Source organism: Arvicanthis niloticus, chromosome 8, assembly GCF_011762505.2.
Source record: "Arvicanthis niloticus isolate mArvNil1 chromosome 8, mArvNil1.pat.X, whole genome shotgun sequence".
In the NCBI taxonomy this organism is placed as follows: Eukaryota; Metazoa; Chordata; class Mammalia; order Rodentia; family Muridae; genus Arvicanthis; species Arvicanthis niloticus.
Genome location: NC_047665.1, coordinates 9,440,719 through 9,457,507, shown reverse-complemented (window position 1 = coordinate 9,457,507; position 16,789 = coordinate 9,440,719). Strand labels below are relative to the sequence as shown.

The 16,789-nt window shown below is 48.2% G+C and overlaps 2 protein-coding genes across 2 annotated transcripts; one reads left to right on the top strand and one right to left on the bottom strand.

Moving 5' to 3' along the window:
* Nucleotides 1-1,304: 1,304 nt before the first annotated feature.
* Arl10 (ARF like GTPase 10) lies at nucleotides 1,305-9,697 on the top strand. Its single transcript, XM_034510902.1, has 4 exons — nucleotides 1,305-1,563; nucleotides 2,029-2,227; nucleotides 5,391-5,566; nucleotides 7,701-9,697. The coding sequence occupies exons 1-4, from the start codon at nucleotides 1,381-1,383 to the stop codon at nucleotides 7,872-7,874; spliced, it is 732 nt and encodes a 243-aa protein (XP_034366793.1). The 5' UTR covers nucleotides 1,305-1,380; the 3' UTR covers nucleotides 7,875-9,697.
* A 1,724-nt stretch (nucleotides 9,698-11,421) lies between these two features.
* Nop16 (NOP16 nucleolar protein) lies at nucleotides 11,422-16,691 on the bottom strand. The gene is made up of 5 exons (XM_034511039.2): nucleotides 16,487-16,691; nucleotides 16,291-16,399; nucleotides 14,934-15,003; nucleotides 12,473-12,579; nucleotides 11,422-12,030 (listed from the first exon to the last, which is right to left on the bottom strand). Exons 1-5 carry the CDS (start codon nucleotides 16,591-16,593, stop codon nucleotides 11,887-11,889), a joined length of 537 nt encoding a protein of 178 aa, XP_034366930.1. The 5' UTR covers nucleotides 16,594-16,691; the 3' UTR covers nucleotides 11,422-11,886.
* Between the last annotated feature and the right edge of the window lie 98 nt (nucleotides 16,692-16,789).

Sequence of the window (16,789 nt, the reverse complement as noted above, 5' to 3'; positions counted from 1 at the left end):
CATAATGACCCCCTGGAGTACATCCTCAGGGTCCTGGAATGATGTTTGTGTTTAGTTAGCAGACAAACTGGCAGGCATGATGGTGCCCACCTTCAATTTCAGTATCTGGCTGATCTCTGTGAGTTTGAAGAAAGCCTGATCTGTAAAGCAAGCACTAGGCCAACCAAGGCTAAAAAAGTAAAAAGGCCCAATCTCTAAAAACCAAAGCTAAAAAGGCAAAGCAGTCTGATGAACAATAGGCCCACAGGTCAACAGACGGTCATTTCAGCCATCGTACCTGTTGTGTTTGAAAACGGACAGATCACACCAGACCAACACAGCACCCACGAAAAGAGGTTTTATTTGGGGGAAGCGAGAAAGAGAAGAAAGAGGCAATAAGGGGCGAGGGGTCGGGGACTCTGTTTTTTATGTGGGTCTTGATGTAGAGGCTAGGTCATCATGCTCACCACAACACACAGGTGAGGTGCACGCCGGGAGTGTGTGGCGGCTGCCATGGCAACAGACGCATGAGGGTCCTTGCCGCCTAGGGGTGACGTCATCTCTGTATTCGGAGGCTGACCTTAAAGCCGCTTCTAAGGCCAACGGTTCCTTCTTTGAGGGGGTACTCTGAAATGTTGCTCGGTTTTAGCACCCGTTTCAACCTTTCTTTCTCCAAACATGAGACTCAGTACTAGTGGCCAGGGGCTCCCTGCAGTGGTTAGTGCTGGAAGCTGCCTTGACTCCAGGATCTTGTCCTGTGGAGGAGGAATGGTTTACTATCGTTTACTATCAGTGCTTTAATATCGTTTATTAGAGAGAGAAAGAGAAGAGCTGCAGTCTCTAGGAGTGGCTGACAAAGTGATTGCTCTAAACTTTCCTTGCCAGACATTCTTCATCACCGTGCACAGCACCACAAGCCTTGGCCTCCAAGAGGCCACCAAAGAAGGTTTGGAGAAGCTGTTTCCTCCTGCCATCCCACTGGCGTATAATAAATCTCATATAATACATTTCGAGATTTCTCTTTGTGGTCCTGAGAGATAACCAGGTGACATAAATTGGCTTTAAACCCAAAACTAGACTATGGTGCGACGTTGAGCAACTTCTATAATACCTGCTAAGTCTCTGTGTTTCCTTCTCTGGTGTACTGAAGGAGCTCAACAGGTCTGCACAGCCTCACGTCTACCACACCAGGCAAGGAGTGGAAGATCTACCCCGGACCAAACCCCCTGCTCGGAAAGCCCATCCCACCCTTGTCCCCCCTTCCACGCCGCAAGATGCGCGCTGCCTTAGCTGGCAGCGAGCAGTGCATTGTGGGGCTTGTAGTGTGGTGGGGTCGGACGGGTGGGCGCGGCCACAGCACCATCTTCCACTGCAAGCTGGTCGGTCTTGCTCCCTGGCCAAATGGCGCCGCGGCCACTGGGTCCCTTGGTGCTGGCTCTGGGTGGCGCCGCAGCCGTGCTGGGCTCGGTGCTCTTTATCCTTTGGAAAGCTTACTTTGGCCGCGGCCGGGAGCGGCGCTGGGACCGGGGCGAGGCCTGGTGGGGCGCGGACACTACCCGCCTCCCTGAGTGGAACGAGTGGGAGGTGAGTGGGAGCCGCCGAGGACTGGAAGGCCTACGCATGCTGTGATGCAGTGAGCGTGGAGTGCAAGCGCGAGGGCCGGGATAGGGCATCCGCTCGCTAGCCCCGAGGGCGCGGCAAGAGCCAGCCTGACACTAGTGCAGGTAGCGCAGTGGCGCCGCCTCGGGGATGCCCTCAGGCCCGGTGCGGCTAACCGTTAGATTTTGGGATTTTCTTGGGTTTACAGTTCGTAGAAGCTAAGGATTTGTGATGGGGAAGAATGTGCCGGAGATCTCGAGGAGTCAAAAAGAAAAGTGAGGCTTTTAGTTTAGGACTCAAAAAGCAGCTCCTGCGCTGCTCTTTCAGGCCACAGGTGCCTGCCCTGGGACGTCTGGAGGGCGTGCATGGGCACCGCAGTGCATTCCGTGTCCCTAGGGAAGGAAGGGTCAGGAAGGTTTGGAGATTGCAGCCTTCATCTCTGCCCCACAGACCGAGAACGAGGAAGATGAGCCGGCATTGGAGGAAATGGAGCAGCGCGAAGTGCTGGTGTTGGGCTTGGATGGCTCAGGGAAAAGCACGTTCCTGCGCATGCTGGCCGGGAAGCCACCGGTGGAAGGCCACGTCCCCACCTGGGGCTTCAACTCTGTTCGGCTGCCTACCAAGAATTTCGAGGTGGACCTGTTAGAGAGTGAGCAAGAGACACCCCCACCCCTCTCCCCATCATCACTGGGGAGGGCCTAGATTATTTGGAGGAACCGTAAAATGCATTTCTTTCTTTCTTTCTTTTTTTTTTTTTTTTTTTTTTTTTGGTTTTTCTAGACAGGGTTTCTCTGTGTAGCCCTGGCTGTCCTGGAACTCACTCTGAAGACCAGGCTGGCCTCGAACTCAGAAATCCACCTGCCTCTGCCTCCCAAGTGCTGAGATTAAAGGCGTGCGCCACCACCGCCCGGCTGTAAAATGCATTTCTAATCAGGACATTTCTCCTTTATGAAATCGTTCCTGCTTCTCAGGGCACAAGATACAGACATGCTGGCACTTAGGGTTCTTCCTTATCCCGTGTCTTCAAATGGTCCACCTATCCTTACCCACACATGCCTTATACTGACAGACTAACGGCTAAGGGTTCGTATCCCAAGTATCTGACAGGCATTGCTTATAAAATACCCCAGACAATTCCATAAATCTGCCATCAATTAATCTGCTGATTAGATACTTGTACAAACAGGTTTCCAACAAATCAGACCAGGAGAGGTTCTCCCAGTGCTGTAGTGCAGAAGGTCCTTCTGGCCCTTAGGAAGGGTACTTGTTTCTTACCTGTTCTGTGCTTGCACGTCTCTGCTTGGAACACTTAACAAACTATTATCACTTACTCTTTAAACTGTAGTGTCTTTTCTCCCATCAGTCAGGGTTTTGTTGTTTGTTTGAGGTGGTTTCATTGTATTGAGGCTGATCTTGAACACATGAACCTTCCTTCTCAACCATCTGAGTGTTAGGGTTATAGGTACACACTGCCACAACCAATCCTCAAGTGTGGTTTGTGAATGACATTCTTTGAAGCTTACTCTGGCCCCTCCCTGACTCTGGTCCCCTCCTGCTACAGGATTTGTCATATCACCCTCTGTCCCCAATGAAGCCACGAGCACCCTGGTCACAGAGTATATGATCAATTTCTGGCCCAAAGCCTCAGTCCTTATATAACTGAGGGGGCTTATTGAGTGAGTGATGTGAGAGAGGACTGAGGAACCCTACCTGTGGCCCTAGGCTTCTTGGGATTTTGGACTTGGCCACCAGGGTCTAGCCTCAGTCTCTGAGGAGTTGGGGGTGGGGGTGGGGGCTTTGAGGCACAGGTCTAAAACCATGAAGCCTGGATGTGCTTATTTAAGCACTAGGGGGATAGAACTGAGCTTTGAGAGCCTGGCTCTTGGCCTGAATGGGCCTTGTTCTTCTGTCCTAAGCATCTGTGTTCTGGCCAGGCCTGGCCATACCTTTTCTCCATGGTTGTAGCAAACATTGATCTTTACTTGGGACTTGGGACCGTCCATCAAGCTTTCCCTGTCTCTCCTTATGCCAAGGACAGGAGTTCAGTGAGGGTATGACAGAAGGAGTATTCACTTTCCACCCAGGTGAGGTGTTCTCATGTGCCTGTGTTCTGACAGACATCGGGATTCAGATGGCTGTCAGGCTCCGTGGTTCACACCTGTAATTCCCAGCCCTCAGGAGGCGGTGGCAGGAAAGCTGTCAATCAAGTCCTGGAGCTTTCTTCCATGACAACAGTCCCTTCACATGGTCCCAGCATCCTGGCCTGGGGGGCAGCTGAGAATGCACACTGTGGCAAAACCTGGCAAGGGAGCAGATTTATTACTGGTAACACCTTCCTTAGCGCACCACCTCTGAAGTCTGGCGTACCAGCTCTGTCGGCTGTGCCCTTGTAGACCGTCCTCCTTCTGCTCCCCTACTCCGTCTACTGTCTACTGCTGCCTGGTTCGAGCCTCTTCTCTCCAATCTAGAGCTACAGTTGCCCCCATGCAGATTGCCCCACAGTGTCAGCGACTGTTATCTTTCAGAGACATGGTCTGGAGCCTTAAGGGCCGGCTTCTGCCTCTTCTGTCTCTGGAGGGGCCTTGCTCGCGATGCTTGATGCTTTCTTTTTCTCAGATGCTGCATGAGCTTTGTTTTGTTCTCTTCTTTGCTCTGCCTGAGATGCTTGTTTTTGCTTCTTCCCGTGGATAGCTCATCTTCCTCTCAGCTCACATCCAGCCTCCTTGAGGAGACATCTCCAGACCACCCAACCCAATACCAACAACCACAGACTCCAGCCACTTCCCCTTGTTTTTGATTCCGTGCTTTCTGAATATGTCTTATCTGATTGCCTGGTCCATTCTGGCTAGGGAGTTCCTTAAGAGCTAGGCCTCCAGCCTGCTCATTTCTGTATCCCCAGCACCCAGATCAGTGCTTGGCACCTGGTAAGCACTCAGTAAGTACTTGGTGAGTGCCTGCTGTGTGCCAAGGCATCGTGCTGAGGCTTGGGGGGGGGGGGGGGGGGGGATTTAGAGTAGCGAGAGAGAAGCAGAACCAGAATGGGATGCAGGGTAGCCAGTGGGGACTGAGCAGAGGAAAGAGGAACAGAAAGGCAGCCCAGGCGCAGGCAGACACTATGTGGCTACTGTTGTTTACCAGGACTCTGTGCAGTGTTCCCGAGGGAAGAGGAAGGGATGAGTGCAGACTGAGTTGGGGGTGGTGGTACACTGGCAGGACAAGGGATTCCAGCTTTTCTTTCTTTCTTTCTTTCTTTCTTTCTTTCTTTCTTTCTTTCTTTCTTTCTCTCTCTCTCTCTCTCTCTCTCTTTTTTTTTTTTTGGTTTTTCGAGACAGGGTTTCTCTATATAGCCTTGGCTGTCCTGGAACTCACTCGGTAGACCAGGCTGGCCTCGAACTCAGAAATCCGCCTGCCTCTGCCTCCCAAGTGCTGGGATTAAAGGCGTGTGCCACCACCGCCCGGCGATTCCAACTTTTCTTAGGCTTAGGGACCCCTAGCTTCTCATCAGTTATCACTGACCAGGGAGGAAGCTAAGAGCTGGTAAGAGGCAAGGCAGTCCAACAGACAACTTGACAACTACAGCCCTATGAAGGAAACATCGTAGACAATACCTCTGGGGTCTGCTGAAACCTCTTTGTTCAGTAGGAAGAGACTGGTACACAAAGGTAGCGGCCTCTTAGGAGTTCTGACTGGCTCTGGTACCTTCTTTGTCCCTGGCTAGTGGAATCTTAGGAGCTGGAAGTGGGTTGGGGCTATGGGCAGAGCCATGCTGCAGGGAGCTCTGGGCTCTGAGCTGCCCCTTGGCCTCTCTTCAGTTGGTGGCAGCCAGAACCTGCGCTTCTACTGGAAGGAGTTTGTGAATGAGGTGGACGTGCTGGTGTTCATGCTGGATTCAACTGATCGCCTAAGGCTGCCCTGGGCTCGGCAGGAGCTGCAGAAACTGCTGGACAAGGACCCTGATCTGCCTGTTGTGATAGTGGCCAACAAGCAGGTGAGTGATATGGGAGGTGGGCCAGTTGGTCTTCTCACAAGGGTCTGGGCACAGTGACGGTGTGCATAGGAGTCTGAGCGCCATGAGCAGACAGTGCCTGGCATCCTGTCCCTGCCTTCCTAACCCGTGTCTTCTCTGTTCTCTCCCCTTTCCACCTCTCATCCTTCCCTCCGTGTCTCTTCTCCATTCCCTATCTTCTGCTACCGTTTAGAGAGATAAGAAATATAAGTACTTACTATGTGGCAGCTGCAGTTTTCAGTACTTTTCCTGGATTTTTTTTTTTTTTTTTTTTTTTTTTTTTGAGACACCTGTCTTGAACACTTAAGATAGTTGTACTGTGAGGCCCAGGCTGGCTGGAACTCACATTCTGTCTCTCCGAGTCCTGGGATTGTAGGTGTGCACCACCACACCTCGCTTAAATGACATTATTGGCCTTATCTAAGGTATACAATACTGTTTCCACTTTATAGGTGGGGCCGCTACAGCTCAGGGTGTTTGTAGTCTCCACAGGGACATACAGGATGGTGGAGCTAGGATGCCTGCTTCCAGAACCAGCCTGCCTCTGCCTCTGCACTGAGCTAAGTGAGAAGTGGGGTACATTAAGTGATAGTGTGAGCCCAGTTTTAACACCTGACAGCCATCACTCCATTTCAGTCCTGCTATGCCCCATGACAGGCGCTGTTGTTTCTAAATGCCTGCAGTTAACTACTGGGGCAAAGACAGATTCGAGAATTGAGATTTTTTTTTCCCCCCAGAGTTTGTGTTGTCGGACTGGAGTGGAACTCAGTGGTAAAGTTGCTTGTTTAGTATGCTTGAGGCCCCGTGTTCTGAGTTCCCAGCTCTCACAAGCCCCCTGGAGTGAAGGGGGGATGTCCTTGACATTGTACCTTCTCTGGGTCCTACTTTGGACCTAGCAGACCTCAGGATCCCAGACAGACTTCCTGTGTGACTCTCAACTCCAGGACAGCTGCCATAGTACAGAGCACTAGGAGCTCCCTGGGCTCAGGCTCCTATTTCTAACTTGTCTCTTTGACCTCATATTTGCCCTGTCAGGAGACACGGTAATTATTTACAAATATGGTCTACCTGGGACAGTCCCCAATTAAGCCTGTTCTACTCTAACTTGTTTGTTTGTGACAGGGTTATGATATGTAGACCAGGCTGTTCTGGGACTCAATATGTAGCCCAGGCTGGTCTCGAACCTATAGAGATCCAGCAGCCTCTATCTCCTAAGCCCAGCCCCGGTGCCACTAGGAATGGTGTTTTCTTGGAGCCTCACAAGTACCCAGGACACTGAACTGTTAGGCCATTCTGATCTGTAGCTTTTTTTTTTTTTTTTTTTTTTTTTTGTATGGCATTTTGAACCAACAGGAGTGTCTCCATTACTTACCTGAGTTATCTCAGTTACTTGTTGTGAAGGGGTACCATGCTGAGGCAACTTACAGAAGAGTGTATTGCTGGCTGGCTTACCTTGAGACACTCCTGCACTTCCCCCTACAAACCCAAACTTCCTAACCATCCCAGGCAGTTCTACTGACCTTGGATCAAGCATTCAGAGCTCTGGGCCTGTAGAGGCCATTTTCATTCACACCAGCACAGGAGGCGACGAAGGGGTCTGACCATGTAAGAATTGCTCCAAGAATCCTGAACCAATGAATCAATGAACTTTAAAGGGACCAGCTACAATGGTCTTGGAGTTACCCTACTGTATGATCTTACATTGTAGGCGTAAGACAGAGTAGGAATTCCAGAAGGTTCAAGTGTGGCCATTGCGTGAATTTAGAGCCTAAATGTGCCACTTATCACCGTTAGGAGCTAAACGGCTTCACTGAACCAGCTTCCTCATCAGTTAAGTGGACTATGAGAATCAAAGACTTGCTAGGCAGTGGTGCCTAACAAGTAGGAAGGGCTCTTTCTTGTGACGCTGGTAGAGAGCTCCATGAAGGAAGGGTGCCACAAAGGAGAGTCATGAAGGAGGGCACTGAGTTTCTTCCATAGGATCTAGAGGCACATGCTGGGATTTGGGGGTCCAGCGTGGTAGCTAAACATTTATGTCTATCATGGCTGACAAGGGCAGTATCACACTGAGAACACTGTCTGACAGCTATGCTGTGCTGGCTTGTGTCTACTCCAGGACCTGAGCGGGGCCATGAGTATGGTGGAGCTGCAGCAGGAGCTGGGCCTACTCTCTAGTGACAACCAGAGGGAGGTTTTTCTCTTGGCAGCCAGCATTGCCCCTGCAGGATCCGGCTTCGAGGAACCCGGCACTGTGCGCATCTGGAAATTGCTCTTGGAGCTTCTCTCCTAAGCTGGACCCACCTGCCTGCTGCCCAGCCTTGGAGACCACAGTTCTGCCTTCTCCTGCATCTTTGTTGCTAGCTTAGGCTTTGGGCAGAAGCATCATAGCAATGCTTCCTCTCTCCCTCAAGAGCAAGGCCAAATCCATGCAGAAGCCTTCCTGGTGAGGTGGACATGGGGCTGAGGCAGGAAGGACAGTGACTGCCTCAGAGGCCATAGTGTAACTAGCTCCGGCTTCCCTTGCCTTCCTGCAGACGCTCAGTGCTCCTTTCCTGCAAGCCCCACCAGTTGAAGAAGCAGTGTGGAGGTACTCCTGAGCCTTTGTCTCCCATCTCACTATTCACTCCTGGTGACATCATACATTTTCCATGGGGGAAGGTTCTGGGTAGAGCACAGCATTCCTTGCTCCTAGCCCTCCATTATCCTCCAGCCCCTGCTCTCTCTGTGGCCTTGTGTTTCTGCCTTTCTAGCCCCCAGGCCAATAATGGAGGTGATTTCCATGGTTTTTTTCTAAATGCCATCCTGGCAATGCCAAACCTGAAAACCTTAGCAGAGAATCTTCTGAACATTTCCCTGCTGTTAAGGCCTGGCCTTGCCAGCCTTTCTTGACCACAAAGTGCAGTTCACATGGTAAAGGGTGGTTTTGCCCAGGTCTGAAGACAACCCGCTGCTTTTGTACTAACTGTGCCAACGCCCATGTTTACATAAGTCTAGATAAGGAGCCTGAGTCTGGGAACAAGACTGGAGCTGGGGTGGGGGTGGCAGCCTCAGAATGGTATCTTATTTATTTATTTATGTATTTATCAAAGGAATGGGCCAAAGTTCTAGATTCTGTTTCTAGGTGCGGTAATGGAAACCCTAGAAGATTGTCATAGAAAATTTGAAGCTTTGAGAACTGTCTGGAATCATGATCAAGACTAGGTAACCCTATGGGTGTCAACGGAGACACAAACTGTAGCTTTCCCCTCCCCCAAACTGGCCTTGAGACCATGACTGGAAGCAAGTACCTCAAGGAGACCTAGTACTCATGGCCCAGGACTGGACAGGACTAGAAGAGCCATCAGAATGACTCCTTCTGTGCCCATGGCAGGCACATCACCAAGCCTTCTGGGAACATTTATTCGCCAGCCAAAAAACAGACTGAAATTCTGTATTCCCTGAAGTGAACATTCCAAGACTGGTGATCAGCTAATGCAAAGCTGGTCTCCATGGTGACAGGTGCAGGCAAACGAGCCTTTGGTCGGTGGAGATACTGAATGAGAACAGCACCTATGGACTGTTGTTTTGAGACTGTCACTCTGTAGCTCAGGCTGGCCTTGACTTCATGGCACTTGTCCTTCCTCAGCTTCCCATGTGCTGGGATTACAGAAAGCACTGTGCCATCATGCCTGGCTTTCAGTTTGCTTTTTGAGAATACACTGTGTGCTGTGTTTGCCAATTGCCCAACTGCCCAGGGAGTGGAAAGCCTCTGAGTTGAAGTAAGCACAATCAGAAGGGGCATGCTATGCCTTTGGACTCCAGCCCATGAGAATGGAATTACTACAGGATAAATCACTCTCATTAGAAGTGATTTTTCTGCTTTTGTATTAAATATTTAAGGAAGGACTAGGATTTTAGAGTATTTGAAATTTTCTTGGACACCGTATGTCTATTCTGAGGGTTCCACCTCATTCTCCAGTGCTAAAGCTTAACTCACGACAGGACTTGTTGAGAGGATTCCTTTTTCCTAACTGAAAGACCTTTGTCTAATGAGTTTCATCATGTACAATTGTCATACTGTCCCAAGGTGTGTGTGTTGGGGGGGGGGATTTAAGAATAAAGAATTTCACTGTGTCTACTGAAGTAACTTTACTTAAGGCTGGCTAACCGGGTGGTCTATGCTCCTAGCTACTTTGGAGAAGGCACAGTTGAGGTCTACCTGGTTTAGAGTTCAAAGAAAGCTGGGTCAATAGTAAAGCCTGATGATGATCTGAGTTTGATCCCAGAACCCCCTCAAAGCAGGTCTGGGACAGAGTTCCGTGATAGAATGCCTGCCCAGCATGCACTAGGCCAAAGTCCTTTCTGAAAAATCTCCAACTTTCCCCTTCCTTTATACCTGGAAGATGACCATCTCCAGCTGATGAACCAGCAGCACAGGGCCACCAAGGACACCTTGTAAAGTGGAGTGTCACCAGCTCTCTACGGTGAAATAACAATAAATGCCAAAATGCGTATGTTCAGCGCATCCTCCTCACCCTGCGGGCTGATGCTTACAGTTCCAGCTCTGAAGAGTGGCAGTTTCAGACAGTGACTTAAAAGCCTTCTAACCATCAGAAAGGGATCTAGCTGATGGGCCTAGAAATCAGCTCAAAAGTCTTCTGCCAGTTGGACAGAGTAGATAAATCTTTAATTAAAGCACTCAGGCAGGTGGGCCCCTGAGTTGAGTTGGAGGCTACTCCTGGTTTACATGGAGTTTCAGGAGAGCCAGAGCTACATATTCTGGAAGCAAGGCCCAAGCATATGCCCTGTGCCAAACACTATAGTCCCTTGTCCAGAAGCTCAGTTGGACAAGGACATCAGGCAAAATTAAAGGCACTGTGGCTAAGAGTGTAGCTCAGACAAGAAAGCTTGCACAGGGGCTTTATCTCCAGCAACTGCAGAATCAGACAGCTCTGGCTATGAAGTCTGCATGCCCTGGGAGCAGAGAAGAGCAGTGATGGCTTCTAGAAGCTGGCAACCAAATTCTGTAAACAAGTTGAGGGACCTTCTAGTCAATGACACAAACTTGGATTCTGTAGAGAGCAGAGGGTACAAAGGCAAATGACGGGACTTCTGAACATACCAGATCCTAAGGACTGTTCTAGGTACTTAGGAGATTCTAGGACCCTCTTGAGACTATAGGAAGGATGGACTGCTGCCTTCACAACAGATTTGATGTCACACCCCACACCCATTTGACATCTCTGATCTGTTTCCCTATTACAAAAATAAAAGTGTATCTTACCAAATGTCAGAGACAATGTATAAAAACATGTTTTTTCAAGAGTGCTGAAGATATACAATACACACAACTGGAGGTTTTTACATCATTCATAGTCTTGCCCACAACCCTGCTGCAGAACGGGCATCACATTCTCAGACCACTGCTTGCAAAAGGCCTGTCACAGAAGATGGCCATGTCCTGGAAAGGCCACTAGTGGCACACAGTACAGTGGTACCTAGCAATCTGCCAGCCCCAGACAGCAGGTTTGGGTCCCTGATGTTTGATTTAAGCCATGGCCAACATAAGCAATCCAAAGTGAGCAGAGACCTGGTTCCTTACCCTTCTACAGTCAGCCCAGGCTTCCTGGGAAGTCTCTGGAGGAAGCCAAGGCTAGGAGCACTGAAGAGGCAGAAGACAGTGTCTACAAAAGCCCATGACTGAAGTATTTGCTGCTGAGCTGATACCCCATCTACACTAATAAGGTGAGCTTTCCCTGGGACAGCTCCAGAGCTTAGCTGGGCATAGTAAACACGAAATACTAAACAAGTGGGGCTACACAGAGAAGCCCAGCCTCAAACAAAATGAAAACACCTAGTCATGTTACACAAGTAAAATACTCCTTTATCATGTACAGAACACACTGAAATAGAGCATCCCTTCTGAACACAGAACAGCAGGCCCTGGCTTTCTGTAAGCTCCCAATAAAACATAAACCATGGCCTCGAAAGAGTTCCTCCTCCTCCAGGTGGTGGTGGTGCACGCCTTTAATCCCAACATTTGGGAGGCAGGTAGATCTCTGTGAGTTCAAGGCCAACCTGGTCCACAGAGAGTTCTGGGACAGCTAAGGCTATTAGAAAGATACACTCTCAAAAAACTAAAACAAAAAGACAGTTCCTTCTCTAAAAGGAAAAAGGGGGGCGGGGGAAGAGACAGTGACAGTGTACATATAAAACCTGATTCCATAGGACTTAGCATCATTTGAAACTATACATCCCTTGCTTTACACCCTGGGTTTGGTTTCTTTGGTCCAATAGACCTAGTTCTGGGGGTATTGCACCACTCAGTCTACCTCCATCTTCTTACTCTGCAAAGAGTCGATGAAGGCCTGCCATTCCGATGGGTAAAAGCGCTTATAGACATTGATCTTATTCCGAATCTGTTTTGGGGTGTCTTGATAGTAATTCTTCTCATCCCGGGCCATGGCCTATAAAGGAAGGAAACGTGGAGGGCTACACAGGCAGAAGTTCAAATCCAAATCCTAGCTTTGTCTAAACTGAGTATGCTACTTCCAGTCTCTCCCCGGGGTCCATCTTTCTCACCTCAAAAGCCATCAGAGAGGTAGAGAGTTGGTTCAGTTATTAAAAGCACTGGCTGCTCTTAGAGAGGACCCACAACAGTTCACTGCAGCCTATAACTCCAGTGCTAAGGGATCCAGTACCCTCTTCTGACACGCACAGGCACCAGGCACACATGTAGCACACATACACACACATACAAGCAAAACACCAACATAAAAACGTCTTTAAACAATGGGATTCCTTCATAGACTTTTTCTTCTTTTGTTTCTACTCAGCTGCAGATCAGGCTAAGATAGTCCAGTGAGCTCCCCCAACGAGCCCCTGTTCTTCCTGGCAGGCAGAGCTCACCTTGTAGTCCTCCCCGTGATTCTCCACCATGTAGTGAACATAGTCGATGAGGTCCCGAGACAAGGTATTTCCTTTCTTCTCTGGGAGGCTGGCTTCTGCCTCCAGGTCTGGGGAAAAAGTAGCCAGGAAACGGAGTAAGGTTTTCCGGTTTGCGTTATTTGAGCTGCCCAAGCACCGATCCATCCAATCCCACGACAGAAGAGTTGTACAGCAGCACTTCACCAAATCCAAAGCCCATCACGTTCTCAGGCCTTAGAATCCCAAATTCTGCCTCCTCCATCAGCATGGCAACTCCTGAAAACCAACTCTCAGGTTGTGATTTAAAAATGAAAAACACTACACTTACCAATTTTACTTAGTGCCAGGCCCCAGGGGCAGCAAGATAGACAGTTGGGTTCCCTTCTAGCTCCACTACCAACAGAAAGTCTCTTCTTGGTGTATTATGTCAGCATTTGAAATGGGAAGGTCTGAACCACTCAACACTAGGGCTGTGGGGTTAGACCCAGGTACAGCACTGCTGCATGTGAAGGAAGAATCCTGACCATGAAGCTGAACACTGTTATACTTTTAAAACAGGTAGGAAGTAACAGCACTTAGGAGGCTATAGCAAGAGGATCTCAAGTCCATGGTTAGCCTCAGCTACATCACAAGACACTGTTCAAACAAACAAAACACACAAATAAAAGAAAAATAAAAGGCAGACAGAATTTGAGTCCAGCTCAGTAGCAGAGCAAGCTTTCCTAGCATGAACAAGACCCTGAAATCAGTCTCCAGGACAGCAAGGAGAATAAATGCTAGGCAAATGGGCAAAACACAGAAATGACACCGTCAAAGCCCATCAAAGCTGATCTAAGTGTGAGGAACTGAACGTTCTTACAGTCAAAACCATCTTTGACCTGATGGTTAGACAGTCTCAGCTTTGTGAAACCAAAGTTCAGGGGCTGTATTATATAGCTGTGTGAATATATGTACCCAACACATTTGTACATTTTTTCATGACAGGATTTTTCAATGTAGCCCTGGCTGTCCTAGAACTTCCTCTGTAGACCAGGTTGTCCTCAAACTCAAGAGGTCTGCCTGCCTCTGCCTCCTAAGTGTTTGGATTAAAGGTGTGTGTCACCACTGCCTGCCCGGGCAGAACTGTACATTTAAAAAGGGCCAAGAAGGTAAATTTTATGTGATTCTTTTAGTTTAAATCTTTTTTTGTTTGTTTGTTTTTTGTTTTTTGAGACAGGGTTTTTCTGTGTAGCCCTGGATGTCCTGGAACTCACTCTGTAGACCAGGCTGGCCTCGAACTCAGAAATCCTCCTGCCTCTGCCTCCCAAGTGCTAGGATTAAAGGCGGCGGTGCGCCGCCGCCACCACCACCACCACAATTAAATCTTAAAAACAAACAAACAAACAAACAAACTTGCAGGGCATGGTGGCATGTGCCTTTAATACCAGAATTTAAGAGACAAAGATAGGTGGATCTTTGTGAGTTCAAGGACAGCCAGGACAACATAGACTATGTATAGAAAAATCAAAAACAAACAAAAAATTATCATACCATAAATTATCATACGTGACTTTGGTGGTTTTTTGTTGTTGTTGTTGTTTTTGTTTTTTTTCGAGACAGGGTTTCTCTGTGTACTCCTGGCTATTCTGAAACTCATTCTGTAGACCAGGCTGGCCTCGAACTCAGAAATCCGCCTGCCTCTACCTCCCAAGTGCTGAGATTAAAGGCATGTGCCACCACCAACGGTTATACAGAAGGGTGCATACACACACACACACACACACACACACACACACACACACACATATATACACATACATACATACATATATACAGAAGGGTGCAGGAATTCTTTTCTCCCCACATTGAGCCATCGAAAATTCTAACGTGAGTCGGCCAAATACAGGACTCAAATAATTTCATATCAGGAGATGTGAAAAAATAAGATCACCTGAATGGAGTGTGGCTGAAAGGCTGAGTGTACACTTAGCATTCCTGAGGCCCAGGGTGTGATTCCCAACACACAAATAAAACATAACAACAAACCTACAACAGGTAGGGAAAGGGTAGGTAAGAATTTGATAATAGTCTCTCTTTCCTCAGGGTCTGTGCCACACTCCATAGCAGGAACACATGAAGAAAAAATGTATCCCTGGACAAACTAAATGACAGGACAAGCTCTCAAATCATGAGAAACTGGGAACAAGCCTGAGACTTTCTTCTTCATCCTTTCAGACCTCTGGTTTTCTCTATTATGAATGTCTCTCTTTTATCTTAGTTCATACATTTAAATTTCATCAATATCAACTGAAAAAAAAACCTCAGCTAGGACACAGTACTACATTGAGCCCACTTTGTTTCTCTCTCTGAATCTTGTTCTCTCTGGCTATAGAGTGAAAAGACTGAGTGTCCTTTCTGGCTGTGAGAGGCAACGGTTGCCAAGATGGACGCAGCCCACACTCACCATTTACCACATATGGCTTCCGTACAAGATCCTTGGGTCTCTCCTCCATGTCCACTTCCATGGCCTTCACCTGTAAAGAACAGATTTGAGACCAATAGACAAGTACCTTTGATCAGAGTTTAACCAATGTTAAGGAAAGACATTTCACATTTCGCATCGATACACACCTATGCTTAGTATCAGAAAATCTCTGCCCAAGGTCAAGCACAACTAGATCACACCACACATGGTATGTTTATGCCCACATTCATATATCACACCACACAGGGTATGCTTATACCCACACTCACACATCACACCCACAATAATATTTTTAACAAGTAATTTATCTCTCTGCAACTATCTATGCCTCCCTCACACTGATGCATAGTAACACGGCAAAACCATGTGCATGAAGAGTGCTTTATAGGTTACAGGGAGTCATGTCAGATATATTCTCCATGGGAGGACTTACCTGACAGTGCTTAGTTATAGTTTTACATTTGCTTAAAAAAAAACTCTTGGGCCATTTTCCTCTGGCATGAGGAATACAGAGAAACTTGCCTAAGGTCATTGGAACAAATTCACTTGGCAAGCCCATTCATTAGGTTAACTAACATCTTACGAATCCTGGGAGTTTAGTAGAGAACAAAATACAAAATCACATTAAAGGACAAAGAGACACATTCAATATACAGATGTGTGTGCAAATAAATAATATATCACCATGTAGTTGCAATTACTATGAATTAAAATAAAGTAGGAAAGAAGCTAGTGGTTGAAGTGGGTGCTATTTCTGAAAGCTTCAAGGGGTAGTTCAGAACGGTTTGTTGGGAAGTTAATGTCTCAGGTGATGTCTCAGGTGATGGATAACCAAAGGCAGTATAGAAAACAAAAACCTCAAGGACAGAAAAGGATACATTCGCCGGGCGGTGGTGGCGCAAGTCTTGAATCCCAGCACTTGGGAGGCAGAGGCAGGAGGATTTCTGAGTTCGAGGCCAGCCTGGTCTACAGAGTGAGTTCCAGGACAGCCAGGGCTACACAGAGAAACCCTGTCTCGAAAAACAAAACAAAACAAAAAAACCCAACCAACCAAACAACAACAACAAAAAAAAAAAAAAAAAAAACAGAAAAGGATACATTCTAGAAAATTCCACTGACCGGAGAAGAAATGGTAAGCAGAGGAGGGGGTGTGAATGAAGGAGGTCGTTAAAGGGCTTTGACCACAATTAGTGTACCCAAAATGATTTTTATCACAAATATGGGAAGAGAGTGTGTGTGTGAGATCAAATTCTGAAACTCTGCTCAGTGGGTAAGGAAAATAGAGAAGGGCTAGTGTGGAGATGGAGAAAGTGCCTGGACCTTGCTTCATCAGTACCTTCCTCTTACGGAGGGGAACCGCCTTGTTGGGGTCCATGGCCAACCCCATCTCCGCCAGGTTCTGCCGCACGGATTTGGTGTGGTCCCAGGCATGTCGGATGTGGGAGCTAACGGCAAAGAGAGAGAGAGATGGAGATTCTGTCACCTCCCTGTGGATTCCCGCCGAAGCCCCCGCCTCCAAACTGGCCCCTCACCACTCAATCCGTGGCGCTGCCTTCCGACGAGCATTCCGGTTCAGACGCTTTCGGTTGACATTGTAACCGAACTTCTGCCTCCGAGTCTTTCCCTTAGCCTTGGGCATCTCGCAAACTGCAGCACCGACAGCTGAAACTCCGAATCACGCTCTCAGAGCCGCGTGTTAATAGTCTAAGTCCCCCCCGTGCGCGTAGGGATTCTTGGGAAATGTAGTTTTACTAGTAGCGCCTCCACATTCATTTAATACAACTCCCAGAAAGCAACGGGCAATAGCGCCTGCGCGTACTACGCTCAGCAGGCTA

Coding starts and splice junctions, on each gene's coding strand:
- Arl10 (XM_034510902.1), top strand. CDS start 1,381: ATGGCGCCGCGGCCACTGGGTCCCTTGGTGCTGGCTCTGGGTGGCGCC. Junction 1,564..2,028: donor CTGAGTGGAACGAGTGGGAG/GTGAGTGGGAGC, acceptor TCTGCCCCACAG/ACCGAGAACGAGGAAGATGA. Junction 5,567..7,700: donor TGATAGTGGCCAACAAGCAG/GTGAGTGATATG, acceptor TGTCTACTCCAG/GACCTGAGCGGGGCCATGAG.
- Nop16 (XM_034511039.2), bottom strand. CDS start 16,593: ATGCCCAAGGCTAAGGGAAAGACTCGGAGGCAGAAGTTCGGTTACAAT. Junction 16,400..16,486: donor GCAGCGCCACGGATTGAGTG/GTGAGGGGCCAG, acceptor CTTTGCCGTTAG/CTCCCACATCCGACATGCCT. Junction 12,031..12,472: donor ATCACGGGGAGGACTACAAG/GTGAGCTCTGCC, acceptor CTTCCTTTATAG/GCCATGGCCCGGGATGAGAA.